Source organism: Lonchura striata, chromosome 4 (assembly GCF_050655825.1).
Source record: "Lonchura striata isolate lonStrDom1 chromosome 4, ASM5065582v1, whole genome shotgun sequence".
Classification (NCBI taxonomy): domain Eukaryota; kingdom Metazoa; phylum Chordata; class Aves; order Passeriformes; family Estrildidae; genus Lonchura; species Lonchura striata.
Window position 1 is genome coordinate 11,877,281 of NC_140706.1, and position 19,898 is coordinate 11,897,178.

A 19,898-nucleotide genomic window follows, 5' to 3' on the forward strand; every position below is an offset into this window, starting at 1 on the left:
ACGGGAAATATGGTCATGAATTTGGAATGTCTGGCTCATTAATACCAGCTAATACTGCTACGCATGACATCATGTTTTCCTTGAAAACAAGGAAAAGAACCAAAGAAAATGCATTTAAACTACAGACTAGTACTTAGCTTTGTCAAGTAAAGGGACAGGGCTCATGCTGACAAAGCCATTCACTAAAAAGACCTCCAGAGAGAAAATAAGCAAGATAATACTATAAAAAAGGTATTGAGATAGAGAGCATATTCAGAAAGCACAGGCTTACACTGGTCACTTGCACCAGCAAACAATTGAGTGACCCGTGTAAGTGCACCATCATAATGGGCTCCAGCTGCACCAGCTGCAGAGTAAACCTGCTGTACTGATAGGAATGAAGCAAATGGCTTTTCTTTCTCCCAGTTTCTATTAAAAGACTAATTTTTTGAGTCCTTTTTCACAAATTAACACAAATATACCTCTCTTACTCCCTACAGCATCTCAGAATTTGACATTAAAACATATGCACCCAATGTTTATTATAGTAGAAATTCCAGAAAAGCTGCTTAATTTTGCCTTATGAAAATTATATTCAGGGTCTTCTTTCACTGAAAGCCAACTGGAGAGTAAAATTGCTTTTGGAAAGCGAGAAAAGAATGTCCACACTGGGTTGCAATGGGAATTTTATTCTGAACACCCAAACTGATTTGGAAATCCCTTTCAGCTAAGCACTAAGTTCTCCAGATCAGCACTATGCATCTCCTTACAAGAATTTCTTGGTTAAGAAAATGTTCTATTTCTAAATATGGATGGCTAGTTACAGTATCAGCACATCAGTGCAATTACACAAACCTCTCAGAAGAGCCAAAGCCCACCCTGCATTTCAGCAAGTATTCACTGGTGTTCTACTCAGCACTACCCCACAGTAAAAAAGCCAGACCAGCACAAAAATGGGAGTGGCACATTTGATCAGATTACAGGAATCAGTATGATTTCTTTGTACCAATTTCATCCTTTTCAGTGGTAGCCGAAAAAGAATAAAAATGTCCTCTTATGATATTACCTACAAGACTGGTTTTTATTAAGGGAAAATTTAAAAAAAGCAACCAAACCGCCCACCCCAGTTCCCCCCACAAAAACCCACAAAAACCAAACACCCCAAAATTCACAGAAAACAAAAGCTCATGAAAATTATCTTTTACTCCAATGAGAAGAGAATGCAATTTCAGAGTACAAAGCACCCTGAAGCTTCCACAAACTCATATTAAGAGTATCTGCTGACTGAGCAAGTACAAGCATTTGCACATACAGGCATATTGCAATAGGCCGAGCCACACAATAGCTCATTTTAAGCTTTTTATTTTAAACCAGACTCAAATCTCTCACAGGTACAAATAATTCAGGATCTGTTTAAATGCTATGCTGCAATTAGGGGTTACTAACCTGATACGGTTGCAAGTTAATTTTAGGATCAACTTAGGATGAGCTGACCGTTTATGATTTAAAATACAGCCTTATCACTGGGATCATTTAGGCTTTCTTCCAGGTTTCACCTTTAGCTGTTCACAAGAGCTGAACTAGGGTTTGAAGATGTTCTATTAAGAGCGTGCTGTAGATTAAAGCACTGATTTAAATAACACAAACCAAACAAAGAAAACCCAGAGAAACGCGCCTCCCAAAACCAAGTTTAATTCTGGGTAGAACCTGCCAGCTTTACAATGAAGATGCAAGAAGCTCTGACTGTAGTGTTCCTCTGCAATTCTTCAAAAAAGACAAGGCAACCTACAAAGGGATCCTCAACAACCTCCACAGAGAGCCGCAAATAACCCTTGGGAACACAGGGCAAGCGCTGAAAGACCAACTGCTCTAGCCGGGAGAGCGCCGTGGGACTTCCCACACGCCCCAAGCTTCCCCAAGCACCGGCAGCACGGCAGAACTGAACGTACAATAACACAAACTGCTCTATCAAGGTCATCTTGTTTTGGCCCTGCGTGTTTAAAGGCAGCCGCTTTCCGACGGAGCCGAGTACGAAATGTTCATGCAGGCAGCCGGGGCTGCGGGCTCCGGCTCCACGGGCGGCAGCAGCGCGGGGCACGAGGGCCGGCGGGCACAGCCGGGGCTCCAGCCGGCAGCGCCCCTGCTCCGACACCCCGAGCACCCGCAGAGAGGCTCTGCCGCCTCCATCCCGGCGGAGCCCCGCCTCGCACGAAGAAAATCCCTTCCCGCTTAGCTCGTTCTGCCCCGCACTCGGCGGACTGAGAAGCGGACGAGGCCGGCTTCACCCACAGGCGCTCACGTCCGCGCCCGCCCATCCGGCCTGCCCCGACCCCCGCTCCGCTCACCATGAACGCTGCGCTCCCTCACGGGCGGCGGCGCCGGAGCCCCATTGCCCGCCCCGCTCCGCGGGCCTGGCTCCCGCCGCCCGGGCCCGCACGGCCTCGCGGGCCGCCCGCCCCGCCCGGGCCGCCTCCCGCGGGTGGGGCCGGCCGGGCCGCCCCGCCCCGCCAGCCGCGCTAATCACCCGCGGAGCCGCCGCACACCATCGCTTCTCTCCGCCGCGCCCAGCGCTGCCTGGGCACGCACGGCACCGCCTGGCACACGCTGCCCGCCCCCCGGGCCGCCCAGCCCTGCCCGGTGCAGATCCGGGTCCGTGACGGACAGCTCGAGCCTCGCACAAGCTCGTCTGCGTTAGCCGCAGTCTTTGTCAGCTCGGCGTTACGGGCGCTGCTTTAGGAGGCAGCTGCATTCCTCAAACACTGACATCTCTCTCCGCTGGTTTCCCACACTGCCGCTTCCCCTCCCTGCGTCCCTGGCTCCAAGCCAGGCGTTTGCTTGTACCGAGTCCCGCTGCTGTGCCTTGCTGAGACAGCCTCGGTACCTGTCCGAAGTGCAAGAGCAGCTAAAACTCACCACCCCTACATCAGTGCCAAGGAATAGCAGCATCGTTGTGCTGCAGTACTTCCTACAGCACAAACACCTTTTCAGTACCACTCATGCTTTGTCCACCTCTGACAGCTGTAAGATATAGATATATAAATCTCTTCTACAGTTAGGACAACTCCCACATTACCTCTTGCTAAATATTTTGCTGCAATCCAGACAAAATATCAACCTTGATTTTTCTTTGTCCAAAGGCTCCGTTATTTAACTCACTAGAGAGCCAAGTTGCTGTGGCTTCATCTTTGGTAGACTTGCACTTTAAAATATTATCTATTGACCTGCAAGTGTTGCCATTTTCTCAGCTCTGCACTAAGGACTTCATATTCTTAAGTATCGCTGACTGTGGTTTGCAGCTACTAGGGTGAATTGCTCATGATCCTCAATCCCAAAATGATCAGCAAGGACTGATCTGAAAACAAGCAGTCACTTAAGTATTCTGCTTTCAAAGGGTGGCTTTGCAGAAGTTAAACTGTTTTTTCACAATTTCTGGGTGTTATATCAGCTATTGTTTTCAACCTGTGACTTCACATCTATTTCACAGATGCAGCAATACGATGCCAGATACAGAACAGCTCACTGTTTAAAAGTTTCTCGGCTCCAATCCCACCAATGCCAATTAGTTACAGACACCTGCCATCCAAACATCTCATGTCAGAGCACAAGTCAACACAGCTCAGCAAAACACTACAGGCTCCAGTGCTAATGCTTTCTCCAACGAATTATCTGAAACAAAGTTATCACACATATAAAAAAACCATTCATGTAAAGTTATAGCTATTAACACAGGCAAAAAGCAGCTCCTGAGGAAGAGCACCCTTGGGTGGGTAGTGGTATTCCTGCAGCAGATGTCTGTGCTTTCACACTGAAAACAGAATTATATTGCAGCTCGTCTGCAAAGCAGTGACTCAGAGAGAGGGATGCCTGGCAACACAGGGTAAAAAGCTAAGTACTCCCTGTAACTCAAACCACAGCTGGCCACATGTTACATTTGATAGCAGTCACTATTTTTAGGTTGCTGCATTTACAACAGTACCTGAGACTACTTAAACAGGTTATGCACAAGATTTAATTACATTTTATTTTTTTCCACTGGTCTCACCCAGCATATGAATTAAGAACTGGACTAGAATTGCACAAGTAAAAAGAAAGCTATTTTTTCCTGGTTTTTAAGACTTACCACTACCTCAACAGTGCTTCAAGGTCCCCTTCCACTGTTTCATGACTGTCTAATGCATGTCCATGTGAAATCTCTTGCCTTTTCTAAATGAAATAGTTTACCAGAGAAATTTCAGCTGGTGCACACCCAGCACTTCACTGCCCCTCACCCCCCTTACACCATTTCTGTGCCACCATCACACAGCCATGTGACTTTCAATATGCTGGACTGGGGAAATGACACCACCAAAAACACACCTTTTGTTCTGTTCCACTAGTTTGGTTACTCTGCAATGCCTGCTGTGGGGCAATGTAAACATGAAAGGAAAAGGAAATGAATATGCAGCAGGATTACCAGATCATGAAATTTGTGATGATCTTTGGGTTGGAAAACTCAGATCTGATTGTTCATGTGGCACTGGGCCATAAAGTAATAATTTTAATAAAGACCCTTATATATACAATAATCAAAGAGAATTTAAGGAGACTGAAACCTCAGGAAAAGATCAGATTATGAGACTATCCTTCAAAACTTAATGGAGAATACATACTTCTGAGTTCAGATATTACACTGTCAAACAGTTTCTTAGTGAGTTATATAAAAAACTTTAAAACCACTACAGAACTATTAAGAAATGAAATTAATTTATTAGTTACTGATCTAACAATCTGAGAAATCAGAATTGCATGCTCAATCTGTACACTTTAATGATCTGCCAAGATCTACAAATAATTAATGGTTCAAAAACCATCAGCCCTACTTGCTTTACACGGCTGTATGTGTATACATACATGTTTAACCCTCTAACATTAAAGAAAGTATTTGAGCAGAAGATAGCAATGAGATGACAGAACTTGATGTTAATAACATATATATGAAGCTTTATCTTCCACCAGGACATCTTTCTCATCTTTAGTACCACAGTATTCTCCTGTTCCATACTTTACAAATTAGGAATACCTAAGCAATGTAAAAGATAAGATACTGTGGCCAGGCTGTGAGGAAAAAAATTTTAGGCATAATTTCAAGTGCTCTGAAATTTTCCTCTTTTCCCCTGGGAAGCAGCTACTTTTCAGACTACAGAGGATGCACAACCTGGGCTGGCAACTGATGTGATCCCACACAATCACACTAAAGTTAAATTAACAAAATAATCCATACATCTTACAGAAAGTTACGAGCAAAGGAAAAGAGTGAGAAGCCACATAATACTCTGTTTTGCAGTCCTGTGTTCCAGCCACTGGACTATTTTAACAATTTTCCATATACATATTTTCGTAACATCATATTTTGAACAAGATTTGGATTAAGGAACATTTAAAACCTAAGCATAGACAAGGCCAGGTAAGTTCTTCCAAGAAAGAGTAACAGCTTGCTGTTCTGAAGTCTGTTGCCTCTATGTATCAGATGGTTCTCACCCCTCAGGGTTCACATTTCGTTTGCGCTATATGTAAATAATTTAAGTGGGTTTTGGCTATATAGAATGACATGCTTAATTAAAAAAATTTAAAAGGAAGGAAAATAATTGAAGTAATCAGAGACAAAGCATACCATGAACCATGTTGCTTAAGAACAGCTTTTTACTGGTAAAAGTGGGACCTTCAATCAGATTGTGCAGTGCAATGTTAGGAGTGACTCCAACATGAGTCACAGTAACAACAAAAAAACAACACCCTCCTGCTTAGAATACTGCAAAGGACACACTTAGAATACTGCAAAGGACACAGTTTAATCTGCACATACAAACATGTGCACACTTTCCCTAGGTACTGACACTATCTGGTACACTGCAGTGTTAATCAAATGGAAACATCTGCAAGAAAGGCCTCCAGCAGGACAAACATCTGGGAAATGTCTGAGCAAGAAAATACAAGCTAAATGGTTGTTTTATTTTACTGCTATTTTATTGTGAGCATCTGCCAGAACAAAATGCAATAAACACCTGCTTTCAGCATATCCCACAAACATTACTTCCAGGGACTGCAATTCCACTGGATATGGACTTCATGTAAAAATGTAACTGTACTTCATCTGTATGCCTACTCACTGATTTCTCCACCTAAATTATCTGTGTAGTCTCAGCATCACACCCTTCTCCAAATAACCTCTCAGCAACTTTTTCTTCTGATATTTCACATTAGTGCTGATGCTACAGAAGAAAACCTACCTTTCCTATCTAGTCTCAACACTTCTTACTGTGGCTGAAGATCATGTCAGAACTGTCTCCCTCATTCTGAGACGCTAAAATAAAAGGTCTCCATGCCACATCAACCTAATGCTAACACCACTCTGAAATGGCCAAAAAACCAGGTTAAGTCCAGGATACAGAGGAAAAGAGCCACAGGAATATCACATTTCATCTTGAAAATTCTAAAATCAGTTGCAAATACCAAAACTTGTAATTTTCAACACCATACAAAAGTCACCCAGGAATGCCACCTACTTTGAATGCATGACAACTTGTATTTTATGCTATTCCACGGCACGCAGTCACTGTTTTGTTTACAAACAGTTGTCTTTGTAGGTAAGTATATGCACACTTGCATCTAGCTCCATGACTCCAGCACGTACACCATACTAGTGTAGGGAAAGGCACTTCACTTGATACTTTCGGCTATATTCTACTTCTCCCTGTTTTCAAATCTGCTAACTTCCCTTCTGCTTCATCAAGACTCAGATATCTTTAAGAGCTTCAGACTTTTTCAAGTTTGATGCTTGTCTACCCTTGGAAATTACAGAAAAATAAGGAAATAAGTCTCCTGCATTAAAACCTCTGAGTGTTTTTTTCCACTCATGTTTGCTTCTCTGATCCCTGAAATTAACTTTGAAGCCATTACTGGTGCCAGTTTCTCACATACCTTATAAAAGCTTTGTTTGCACTCATACTGATAAGTGTGGACCATATTTTCTCTCATCACTTGACCAGATCCTTGTGTATTCTCTGTTTAATTTTACAGAAAAACCCAAACCTATATCAAAATGTAGATATTCTTGAATACAATCATCTTCACAATTTAAAGTTTCAGTCTTGACAAGAAAAAATTGTAGTTTTTTAAAGCTACACACAAATATAATATTTGAAGGAGGGCAATATACATTCATAGTGTGGCTTAAAGTGATGACTATTTTCAGGCTTTAATAGTAATGAAGCTGTTTCCACTGAACTTTGTCAGGCTCAAGTGACACTTCTCAATAGAGCACAAGAAAATTGTGTGAAAATACTAAGAGGCATGAAAAATTTGTAATAAAATCAAGGTAAAAAATAGGACAAAGAATCCTCAGAGAAAGAAGGAGAATTAGAACATAAAATTGGCTACTCTTCCTTCAGAAAGACACTTCAGGAAAAAGCAAAGAAAAAAAGAAAAAATCTAACTTTTCAAAATCCTTACATCTATATCTTCAGGGTTTCCAGTAACACACAGTACCTCAATTGATTTTGCAGAGCTAAAGAACATCAGTTTTGTTTATTGCTGCTAGTGAGCACAGTAAGAGTTAGCCTTTCAAAACCTGTATCTACCCCCATTCTTTAATTTTAGATAAAATAAACTGGAAGATGTATAACTGGATGTATAAACTGGAAGACAGACTAAGAAAACCTTTGGGTCAAGTTTCTCGGGAGCTTGCTTCTGCTTAACACATAATTAGCACAATGAAGTCTAGCAAAGCTTTCTCAATTTTACATGTCAGCAATGGAAATGTTCCAGTCTCCAGTTAGAATAGGCAGTTCCAACACAATATTTAGGGGCACGTGGCGTTATTTCCAGGTTTGCTCTCTACAGACATCTATTTTCATTCAAAAACTCATGGGGGGAGGGGGAATCTGAGAGCCTCCTGTGTGTTGCCAGTGGAAGGTTACTACATGGAAAAAAGTTTTCTAACTACACAAAGAAGTAAGTGTTTAAGTATCCTTCTATTACCACTGGAAGACACAAATACCAGCTGCATGATGGATTCTTACTTAACACAAATGAGAACAAACTTCCATTGATGTATCAGCGGTCATTAATAGTTATAATCTCTAGAACTGAAATTTTGGGGTTAGAAAGAGTTGTGTACTTGATACTCAAAAGTTGATCATTTTTCCATGAATTTGCAGCTTCTTGCATTTAAAAATAAATTTGTGCTATCAGCATTCATATGCCGGTTAATGCTAATTATCAACCTGGGCTACAAAATAACTGTCCCTATTGAGACAAAGAGAACGACTTCAAAGTTACTGCACATCCCCCAAAACATACCACCAGCATTGAAACAGACCCTGTAGCAGAGACCAGCAGCTGACATTGTAACTGCAGTACCAGCTAACCAAGCTTATACTTCTATTCAGTATCTTCACTCATGAAAGCAGATACTTATGCTCCAACACTGCCTGCTATACCTCTTTAGGATCCCTCCATCTTCCACAGCTTTTGATCCCCACAATTTACTAGGCATTTTAGAGAATGAGAAAGCTAAAATAAAAGTTTTAAATCTGGAAAAACATGGAAAAAAACCCTCACTTCCTTTCCACTTTGCAGCTTGTCATAGCTATTTAAACCAATACTCAAAGCTTACTGTTTTCTATTAGTCTGATGCGTGTAACATATTCTGTACTTTCACATGTTTTTAACATATGGGAAGAAGTTCCAACAGCATCAAAATCAGCACTTTGTCAGCTACACTCTGATAGATTATGATACCTGATTGGATCATATTAAATGATTTCATTATTAAAATACTCAGGAACAATCATCCTGACATAGTATTAAAACCCTTTCATTTACTGTGAATGGAAGCTACTACTCTTGATTTACCTGTTTAAATATGAGAGTATTTTTGTTTTAGGCAGGTGATTTTCAAGACAGGACAAGGGCAACACAGTCTTTGTAGATTAATACAGCCTACTAGAATTGCTGAATGATCTATTTATCTATTATGTTCTTATTGGGGAAAAAGAAAAGACTTTTTAGGACATTATCAACATAATAGGTTTCTTTCTTTTTTTTTTTTTACTTATTTAAATTTACCTACACAGAAGTTAGATGCCCTTCACATATGATTACAATAAAATAAAGGTATTTATAACTGGATCAGAAGGAAAGACATGAAAGAGCTGTGCATTAAGGCAACTTGTAAGTTTTTGGTTATAATTATTAAGTGGAAGTGATTTACACCTTTACTTCCAGAGAATGTAACAATAATAGGCATAGATTAGACTAACTTTCTAACTATACCTTCTTACACTGCACTTGCTTCCTGTTAAAAAAAAGGAACTCTGCCACACAGATCTAAATCCTGCCTTTCTGAAGGCTGACAAATAGAAATGAACCCAACAGTGGAGAACATGGGAAGTGACTCATTAACACCCTCAGACTTCTCATGCAGAACACAAAAAATGCACTACACAGCTTCTCACAGCTTCTAGCTTCAAAGTGGCAGTGAAGTCTATGTGCAAACATTCACCCTTATTGGCAGCTCTAGCCATCAGTCACCATGACTTACTGACCCAGGCTACCCAAAGACAAAGTCTGTACAAAGAGGAGACAGTGCTCTATCAGGAGCTGTAGCTCTGGTTCCTGCCACAGCCAGCTGCCAGCTTGAACCAGCCACTTCCCCTCCAAAGCCCCGCAGGGTCCATGGGAATGCAGCAAAGCAGGCTCAGGCAAATGCTCAGAAAAGCTCTGTATTTTTAGCCACTGCTGGCCATCAGCAGAGGCTGCAGATGTGGATGCGGAACAGGGGCAACAGCTCCCCAGGCTGCACAGCTTCCACCCGCACATGGTGCACCAGAGCCTCCACGCACCAGCAGCCTGGGGACTCTGCTCTGCTTTGGGCTTTTTTTAACCTGAAGAAAACACACTGCTTGTAATGGGAGAGTTTGTCACTGTCTGCTTAAAGCCTGGCTTGTAGTAAACTCTTTCCGTATTTCTTGCAGGGTGCTGTTGCTTTGAAATTCTTTTCTATCTAACAGATCCAAGCTAGAAAACAGACTTTGACAAAATCACTTTACTTCATCAACCAGGATTATAGCTTAAATCAAGTGAAAATTTAATTGAATTAAAATTAACTCAATTCAACTTAAGTTGAATTTTAAGTTGAAGTTTTTCCTACAGTAATGTTATAAGCTTTACTGTTCATCCCATAACAAAGTATCACCTGTGAGTCAAGTAATTTATTTTCCTGTTTCAAGAGCTAATTTTCACTTTGTCATGTGCTGCAGAGTGAGCCTCTTCAGTACAACTGATTTTAATTGACTGGAATGTTGACCCCCCCCACATATAACCATATCCTAATTATTACAGAAAAATATTTTAGAAAATTACAATCCCCAAGTTAAAAATCACACTTATTTTTAATTATTAAGGAACTGCCATTAATTTTTAAATATTCCAACACAGAATGTCAGCAAATGAGATCATAAAACATTCAGACCTGAATTTTTGAGTAAAGATTGTAATTGAAAGGCCTCAAATGTTTTATGTGCTGAATTTTACCAATATTGAAACTTAAAAAAAATAAAGATATTCCATTGAACTCTTATTGGAATTAATATAGTGACAGCTAAATTGCACAACCCTCATAGGATCAAAGCACACTTGGAAGGGAAAAAAACCCAAAGCTTGCTGATTAAAAATTGATTTTGCTATTATAGAAAAGAAAATTAAAATAAATACACTATATTAAAAAAAAGCTATTTAATTTCACTGGAGAAGAAAGCTACAAAATGTTTCCAGGATATAGCCAAAATCTGGCTTTCCTCTATATGTCCTATTCTTTTAATACACAAAATCTTGACTGGCCACATGCAAACAATCTGTGAAGACAAATCATATGAGAGAAACAACCAAATGATATGCTGGGCTAAGTCTTCTTGAATTTTTAAAGGAATTTCTTTTGAAGAGTATTCACTAACAAAACTATAGGGTGAAAAGTAGTTCCAAATAAATGGTATTTACATATACTTCTGTGCTTGCCAAGGTTGAACTGAGTTTCTAAGAGAAACAGTGGCTGCAAAGTTTAGTTCAGTTCTATAGTCTACTGGGAGAGAACTTAACTTCAGTGGTTATTCTTGGTGAAGTTCCGTCATCTGACTGACTTAGTGCATTTTCAAACACCAATTGCAAAAGCAACTGGCATAACCAGTTCTGCTCAAGCAGAATTCCTGAAGAGAACTGATATAAAAAAATTAATCATGCAAACCTCATTGCAAATGCACTTCCAGCTTCTCCAAGATTACTCATCCTGACAGCTTCGAAGTTTCAAAACATTTAACTGGATAAAAACTATACAAAAGTTCTCAGTGACCCAGTAAAACAACCCAGCCTGAGCATATACCAGTATTGTTTCTTTCTCAGAAGACTAATATTCACATATATTTTCAGCATTAAAAACAGGACAAGCAACATCTTAGCTGGAGTGATTTTAATTCCTATATTGTTAAGTTACAGTATGATGCTATATTGTATCTACACTTGTTGAACAAGTGAGTGCTGTCAGAAGAGTTTTTACAGGGCTTGAGAAAGGCTCATGTGCTCAAAAAGCCTGTCTGACCATTGTTTTGGTGAGGGGTCACCTAAATCAGGCTGTGCTTTTAGACAACGCTGAGACTCAATTAATGACTTACAGCTCTACTCATGACTCAAAGTCTACATGTCAAAAATAACTTCAAAAAGCACCAAATCATTTAGGAAGGATTAGTTATTGTTACCCTGGAGGCACTGGAGACAATTGTTTTAGGCTGCAATTTTGCCAAAAAGTCACTAATGGTTGGATGCCATACCACATAATAATTTAATACTGACTGTTTTGTAACAAATTTAATAAGACCATTGAAAGCTGTAATGTAAGACAGTTTGGATGTAAAAGAAAAATATTCACAGTATATATAAGCAACGACCATAAAATGTTGATAAATTATCTACCCATTTATTAAAGAACATGCACTACAATAAAATATACTGCTAAATGTCAAGGTACTGCACTTATTAAACCTCTTCAATTTTGTAATCAAAAACCTTTGGTGAATACTTTAGAACTACTAACTGTGTCAAGACAAGCTGTAGATAAAGTCTGAATTGTTGAGTACAGTGACAAGTTCAAAAAGCTGCCTCAATTTCATCTTAGCAGCCTAACTACAGCTAAGAACAGTCATGACATGTGGATTTCCAGAATACTTTACCCTGAATTAAGCAGCACAATCCTTCAAATCAGCATATGCATTTCAGCAGCTGGTTTTGAAGTTTTACTACATGGTCTCTTTTCATGCAAACATTACAATTCCCACAGTTGTTTGAACAAGGAAGTGACAACTAAAATACAGAAAAAGCTCCAAACATAAAAAAGCTACATGCAGTCCAAAAATCCCAGATCAAGTCAGACAGATTGAAAGAGGCTGTTTTCCTGTCACTGAAAGAGCAGCTCATGACCACACAGCTGGATTTCACAAGATTTTCCCCACTGGAAAGGCAAATAATTTGATTCACTAGCCAAGAACTTGGGTTCATCTGTAGTAGAACCAGTTCTCTGAAATGTTGCTTTCAACAATGGTGGAAAAAAGAGAGTTTCACTTAGGTTTTTTATTCTCTTATGACACTAAGGGAGGCTCTTCATGCCTCACGTACTCAGTGTAATGACCAAGTGGAACACATTCTTCTGAACAGCACTGTTGTAACGGACGTAAAATTTCAACAAAGAGCCTTTTCTGGTACTGAAATTGTGTGTAACTCAAACAAACAGGCTGCACAGTCCTATATATAGATCATAAACTTAACTGGCTTCTCATTCACCATTAATCCTAACACAGAATTAAAAAAATACCTTTTGCATTTTCTTTGGGTCTTTCTGTAAGTTTTCTCCAAGAGGTACTTTTCCAAACAACTTCCATCGCACATCATTTTGTTTTTCCAGTCTTGCACTCTGCTTTCTGGTAAACAAATTTCTAAAAAAAAAAAAAGTTTTATTAAGAAAAATGGTTGATTAATTATAATAAAAAGAAGGATGAACGTTTGCTAACCTTATGTATCCTAATGATATATTCCAACTCCTCTTGTGGTTGTGCTGACAGACACTGTTTCCTAGCTTCAAAAGGTAAATCATGCAGTATTATCACCATGCCAGGCAATGGACTTTGTTAAATTATAACTTTTAGTATATTAAAAAAAGTTCATTTTCCAACCTTCTAAAAGTGGACATCTTTCTTTAGTATTCCTGGAAATCATTCAGCCTCACTCTTTTAAAAACACCTAAGACATTAAACCTTTTGCTGCACAAACATTCTTTACCCACCTGTTACAACACATTACTATCAAAAAATCACAAAAACCTTGGAGACATAGTACCCTTTCACTGTATTCAATCTGCTTTCACTAGAGATTATTTTTCTAAATAAGCTTAAAAGCAGCTATCAAAACACATTAATTCTGAAGTCTCTCTGAAATATCTAATACTTAGCTTAAACACTGTAGGAACAATTATAAAACTAGACACAAAGCCACTGAAAAATAGATTAGTTTTATTGACAGTGTTAGTTTTTAATCATAAAGCAATTTGCCAGACTTCCATCTTCACACCACAACTACTTTTTCCAAAACTGGGCACATGATTTTCATTATTTCAATAGCACTCAGCTCCTCCAAGAGCACAGATGTTCTTCTCCTACAGCATGCCTGCATTATTAAAGTAAAAAATTTTCTTTTGTCCTACTGTCCAGTTTATCACATATTCAAATATGTCCAGGTTAGTTCTGTTATTTACTCACCTCAAGACAGGTTTTTCTGGAAACTGACTATTTTTTTGCTCCCTCATTCAAAAGAAAAAAATCCATTGAGACAAAAGCATTTTTCCTACTGCAATCAGTAAGGCAGCTCCAGCACCTTCACATCACAGATGCTTCCATTCTGACTTTACTGTTTTTCCTTACAGTTACCACCTTAGTGGCCTGTGTGTTGGTCCACCAAGTACAGATTATTTCTTACATAAAAAATGTGATTGTTTGAGAAATAAAACTTGAGTATATTGAGTTTCACATTCTAGAAAGGCTCAATACATCTCTGGAACAGGAACAACCTAGGTACTAAAAAGTTGTTTTTCTGGGCCACTTTGTATCAGATACCATGAAAAATACCACAGCTACACCAACATTGCTGGAATACAAGAGATATGTTTCCTATGTGAAAAACAATTAAGGTTATAACATCAAAAGTGTGCTGAAACATAAGGTTAATAGTATGCACTGCCATCCTTAAGTATGCATATATTTATACAAATCATCACATACTTCTCTATCACAAGGGTACAGTTACCTTGAAATTCAAACCAAGAACAGATTATCATATCAAAAGATAAGGACAAAGTGTTTATGTACAGAAATCATGCAAGTCAATTACACCTGATGCCAAAGCTAAGCAGTAACTGTACTTCTCCAATCCAAATCCCTTTCAGCTATGCAGAGATTGTAAGGCAACTAAAGCCCAAGAGGATGGATCAGGCAAGTGCTAAATTGTATCTAAGAATAAAAAGGAAAGCATGGCAAAAATAATATAATAAAATCTACTGCATATACAAAGGATACACAATGCCAAACAGACTGGCTGCTCTTGCAAAAGGTTTTTTTTTTTTTTTTCAGGTTGTTACTACTTCAGAAGCAAGCAAAATCCAGATTCCAAACCATCTTCAGAGAATAAGAACTTCTAGCATCAGGACCACTGGAAGAGCACTGCAAGGAGGCACATCTTTGTGACAGCCCTGTGCACATTCAAATCTTTTTGCAAGTAAAAGGCTTTTATCACACTTCATTAGCACTGCAAAACCACAAAAATTAAAGGCAATTTTCTCTCTGTCTCTATCCACATTAGAGGTTCCTAGCACAAGTGTATATGCAAGCAACAACTCCTTCAGTCTCCTCTGAGGGATTTTTAGAACAGCAGTAGGTCTTTACCCTCACAGCAAAGTAAAGATGAATTGGAATGATAAATTGTAACAGCTCTCTGCTGCAAGTGCCTGTGTAAAATGAACCAAATCTGAAAAGCCAATCTCACACGCTTCCTCTCAATTCAATTCCACAATCCTTTCCCTTTAGCAGCAGCATCACAATAAATAATCTGTTCTACAGCTTATCTAGCAGATGGCACAGCACTTGTTCAGCTCACTCTCCTCTATCCCTACATTCTAGGGCACCAGGCATCTCTTCCTCCCTTTGTACTATGTCAGGGATTTCCAGTCCAGTTTTAATTTAATATATATATAATATATATATATAATATTGAATTGAAAGCAGCAGGCCTGGTCAATATATAAATTGCATTCTGTAGTGTCCTTTTCCTCCACCCTCTGTCTGGGCCTAAATCCCAGTGTTTGGTTGGTGTCCACACTCATTACAAACTCAAGAAAGTCTCAAAATCCCCCAAAGGCTTAACGTTATCAGCAGCCAAAAATCAGAATAACCAGATGTAGAAGAGCAAACTACAATGTGTTCTTGCTTTGACTGAGGACACACAGCATTAAACACTGATCTGCCCCAGACTGAAACACACCAAAGGTAATATATGACTGGATGGCATGGAAGTAATTTGCACCTATTCTGCACCTAATTTGCACCTATTCTGAGAAAACTTAAGGGGAAAAAAAAAAACAACCAACCAAAAAAACCCCAACCTCTCCCCCTCAAAAAAAAAAAAAAAACAAAAAAAAAAACAAAACAACCCCCCCCAAAAAAAAAAAAACAAAAAAAAAAAACCACAAAAAACAACCAAAACAACCAAAACAACCAAAAAAAATTATGGAATGTTCTTAGGTTCAATTTCTACAGAGCTTTGCAATAAATCAGGACAACACCACAGGATTCTGTTAAGGCCACTACTTGAGATTCCTGAACTGAAAGTAAACCCTTAAAATATGCAACTGCCTTAGGAGGAAGTTTCTGCCATAGCAGAAAACTCATAGCAAAACCTTTCATTTTTCTGCTGCTACAGCACCAAAAGGAATTATTTTTCTCCTATTTTTACATAGCTCCCTTGGATTTTCAAAAAAGCACTAAGCCATTTCACTTCTGAGCAAATTCACTTAAAAAAATTCCACATTAAAGGTAACTTAAGAAGAGCTTACTAATTGAAAATACATATTAACAAGAAGCAAAACTTCTCTATTTGAAAAAAATACTCTAAACAAACATCTTTACTCCAAAGATGAGCCCAGAAATTCTAGGGTAAAAGATGTCAGAGCTTCATACAAGCATTTTAAGATAACAAAAATAAGTTTGAGATCCTGAATGACATGTCTTGGCTGACATGACTTGAAAGAAAAGATTGCATGCTCATCATCAGTTCAGTTTTACTGTCTTCTTCAAAACTATCAGAACACATCATGATGATCTCCAATAGGGATATTAACAAGAACATCTGACAGGATGAATGATGTCTGCAGTCTCATTAGCATGGAGTCATTAAAGTGTCATGGATTATATCTGCATTCCTGTTGTATGTGCCCACTATTTTACACTAAGTATTTGTAGCTGCTTGTTTTAGAAAAGCCAAACACAGAAGTTAAACTGAGATCAAATTTCAGTTAGAAAACTGCTTTTTCACAGTCTCCTACAAACAGTATTTTGCATCAAACAGCTGTTTAACCTTGTTATTTTAATTGAGCTGTGGAGAGGGATCACCTACCTGAAGAGAAATTAATTCTAACTCCAGAGTTAATTTTTACATACAAAGAACATAATGTGGTACAGGACAGAGATAGAACAATCTTTTGCTTGAACATACAGATATTGCATCACCACTCTATACTGATCTACCCAGCTGCCTTTTCTGTGGGGAAAAAGAGGAAGTTAAAACCAAGAGGCAAGTTTAGCAGCATCAGGCAAACCTTATTTTTTAATTAAACTTAAGAAACAATTCCATTTTGGTTCTCTAAGCACTGCTAAAATAAACTTAAATAATAGCTGCTAATATATGTACTACACATGTGTATATTGCCACTCTTTATGTAGCTTTGTATGCTATCATGATCAGGCTAAAGCCTCAATCAAATTTAAAAAATATGGTTCTAAAGATATTAGAACCACATCAATAACAAGTAATCAAGTCAAACCTAGCCATATTGCATCTGTTGGAGCATTTTCAAGCTTTTACTTAAAAAAAAAAAAATCCAGAATCACCACTGAAGTAGAAAGTTTATCTAGTTCTGTCCAATTCTCTTTCCAAAAAGACAGGAGGTCTGCAACGCAACTGCCAGCAATTACTGCCCTGTGAGGAGCTGAGAGCAGCAGCTTCACAAGTATTCAGCCATTCATTTTTTCCACATTTCAGCTGTGCTTTGTTCCAAGCAAGGTTAGCTACTTCTGTGAAGTCACCTCTTAAGAAGTTATTCCCTTCCACCATGTCCCTCCTGTTCAGTATTCAAACTTATCCACCAAAGCAGCAGTGACAGTGCTGCCACAGCTTCTGTTTCCAAATTACTCCAAGTCTTGAAGTCAGCTGCAAAGCTCCTTTCCTGAAAAGTCTCAAAGTTTTCTCAAGCCAGGCAGGTTAAACACTGAGCCCATCCAGATATCTCTGAAGTTTGGTACCACCAGAGTCAAGGCACATGTCACTGAAACAGGAAAAAAGGACAGGCTCACAGGAGCTGTCAGAGGATGAAGCTGAGCAAGGCAGGCACACACATCCCTCTCTGGGCTTCAGGCAACACACAGTATCTTTTTACCTGAATGCCCATGATATACCAGTTTACTGAAACAAAGGGGTAGGGGAGCTTAGGATTTAGGAGTTTTTACAACTAGAACATTTGGGTTATTCAGAAAATCTGAATTTCAACTTTACTGATGTGGCTATTTTGCCAGGGCTCCTTAGAGGAAGTTTTGCAATACTTCAACTACTGGCATGCAACACCAAATCACAACTGCAAGCAATAGAAAAGTGACATGGCATATGCTGCTCTGTGCTAGACTAACATTGACCTAGCACAGAGACAACATCTGCAAGTAAATGGGTTCCTTACTCTTAAAAAGATGGTTGGTGTACAGAAACATGTATGAAAATTGTCTAGAAACTGACCCAGCTCATGCAAACTGATACAATTTCTTATCTGCATTTAACCAACACTAATTTGCAAATACAAGTGAAGTTTTGTTACATGTTTTAAAAATACACACATCATCCTCAGCTCTCAAGATGCATACTCCGAATTTTAATTGTCTTTCAATCAAGGTTATTTTCAGAAGACAAAACAAGTGGAATATCATGCAAATTAACTGCTGGAAGGACTTAACGGTCTCTCATGAGCACAACAGATGTAAAATAAGGACAGTGGGAAAAATTCAAAAGGTTCAGTTTCGTAGAACAATTTTATTTTGAAAGACGGTTTTTCAAATGAGTATCAGACTAGCATGCATTCCTAAGAAGCAAGACAGATGCAGAGGCAAGTCAAAGTTAATTTCTGCTGCTTCTGAAGAAGACCCTGAAATTCCCCTGATAACTCTAAACTACACAAGGAGAGAGGAGAGAGCACCAAGGTCTTGAACCCCTCAGCCTACCCAAGGCTAAGGCCATGTATATTTAGATAAATAAGCAGATATTAATCATAAGAATCGAGTAAACCCATACTGAGCACATAAGCACTGTAAGACTTAACTCCACAGACATTATTCCACAAGGCACCCAGAAAACTACATTGAAACAGGACATTTTAAATAATGTACAGCACCTATTAAGCAAAAAATACATTAAGATAAATTTATCAAGTATTTTCTTCATTGTCAGCAAAAATGTCCAGCTTCCTTATCTGATGTAGTATTAATTCAATTAACACAGCACCTATTAAGCAAAAAATACATTAAGTTAGATTTATTAAGTATTTGCTGCACTGTCAGCAAAAATGTCCAGCCTCCTTATCTGATGTAGAATTAATTCAATTAACACTCTCTAGGAAACATTCTCAACATTGCTTTCTTCTCATCTTCCAGTGACCCTTTCTGTTCAGTACTAATCATAAGTTTTGCAGCTTACCAATAAACAGAAGATTCTTACCTCTAGATATTCCTAATTTGCTCACTTACTTTTCAGAGACTGAGAAAAAAAAACTCAAATCAGCAACATTCTGTTCTATCAAATGAATTTTTGTTACCTGATTAGTGAAGGAACAAGACTGACACATACATCACGATGACTGGAGAACTGATGGACTTGAGAAGGCATAGCTGTCAAGAGACCCACCAAAGTCTCCTGAAATGCCCTAAATCTACATTCTCCAAAGGGAAAAGCAACAATTGGTGCCCATGACCCAGTAATGCTGGTTTCCAGAAATAATTCACTAGATGCAGTTCTTACACGCTCTGCTCTCAAACCCAGATCACCTCTCAGTCAACCTATACATCAAAACAACCAACAGACAGGACAACATCAAAAAATTTCAAGTTCTTTGGCTCCAGTCAAGAACCTCCATAAACAAGTCAGAAGTTATGCTTTGAATAAGATTACAAAATTACATACAAAAGCAGGGATTGCAGAATTTTGTCTCTGGAAGATTGCCAAAGGTCAGACTAAAGGAAGAATGATACTTGGTTTATGGATAAACAAATCAACTGAAATAAAGCCAGACAGCCTATAAGCTGACTTGCCTATGAAAGAGGTAACTAATCACAGAACTATGTTTTATAAATTCCTACCACATTTTATAAAGAAAGTTTTCCAGCTACTAACATTCTAGTATGTTCAGTAAGAATCAAAAACAGTAACACTTCACAGTGTAACAGACACCTGCAGGTCTGGAAAAAAGACTTCCACAGCTGAGAGAAGCAGTAATACAATATAAGTTAGGATACCTGATAGCTTGCAATAAGGGAACT

At 38.8% G+C, this 19,898-nt stretch overlaps 1 protein-coding gene across 2 annotated transcripts in view; it reads right to left on the reverse strand.

Annotated features, from left to right (window-relative positions):
- Positions 1 to 19,898, reverse strand: part of TBC1D14 (TBC1 domain family member 14) — a 65,115-nt gene that overhangs the window by 30,507 nt on the left and 14,710 nt on the right. For both annotated transcript variants that reach the window (XR_014954698.1, XM_021550777.4), the window contains exon 3: positions 12,875 to 12,995. Coding sequence is in view for 1 of the 2 variants with exons in the window: in XM_021550777.4 (XP_021406452.3) it covers positions 12,875 to 12,995 (121 nt within the window). In the remaining variant the exon portion in view is untranslated. The remainder of the gene's footprint in view (positions 1 to 12,874; positions 12,996 to 19,898) is intronic.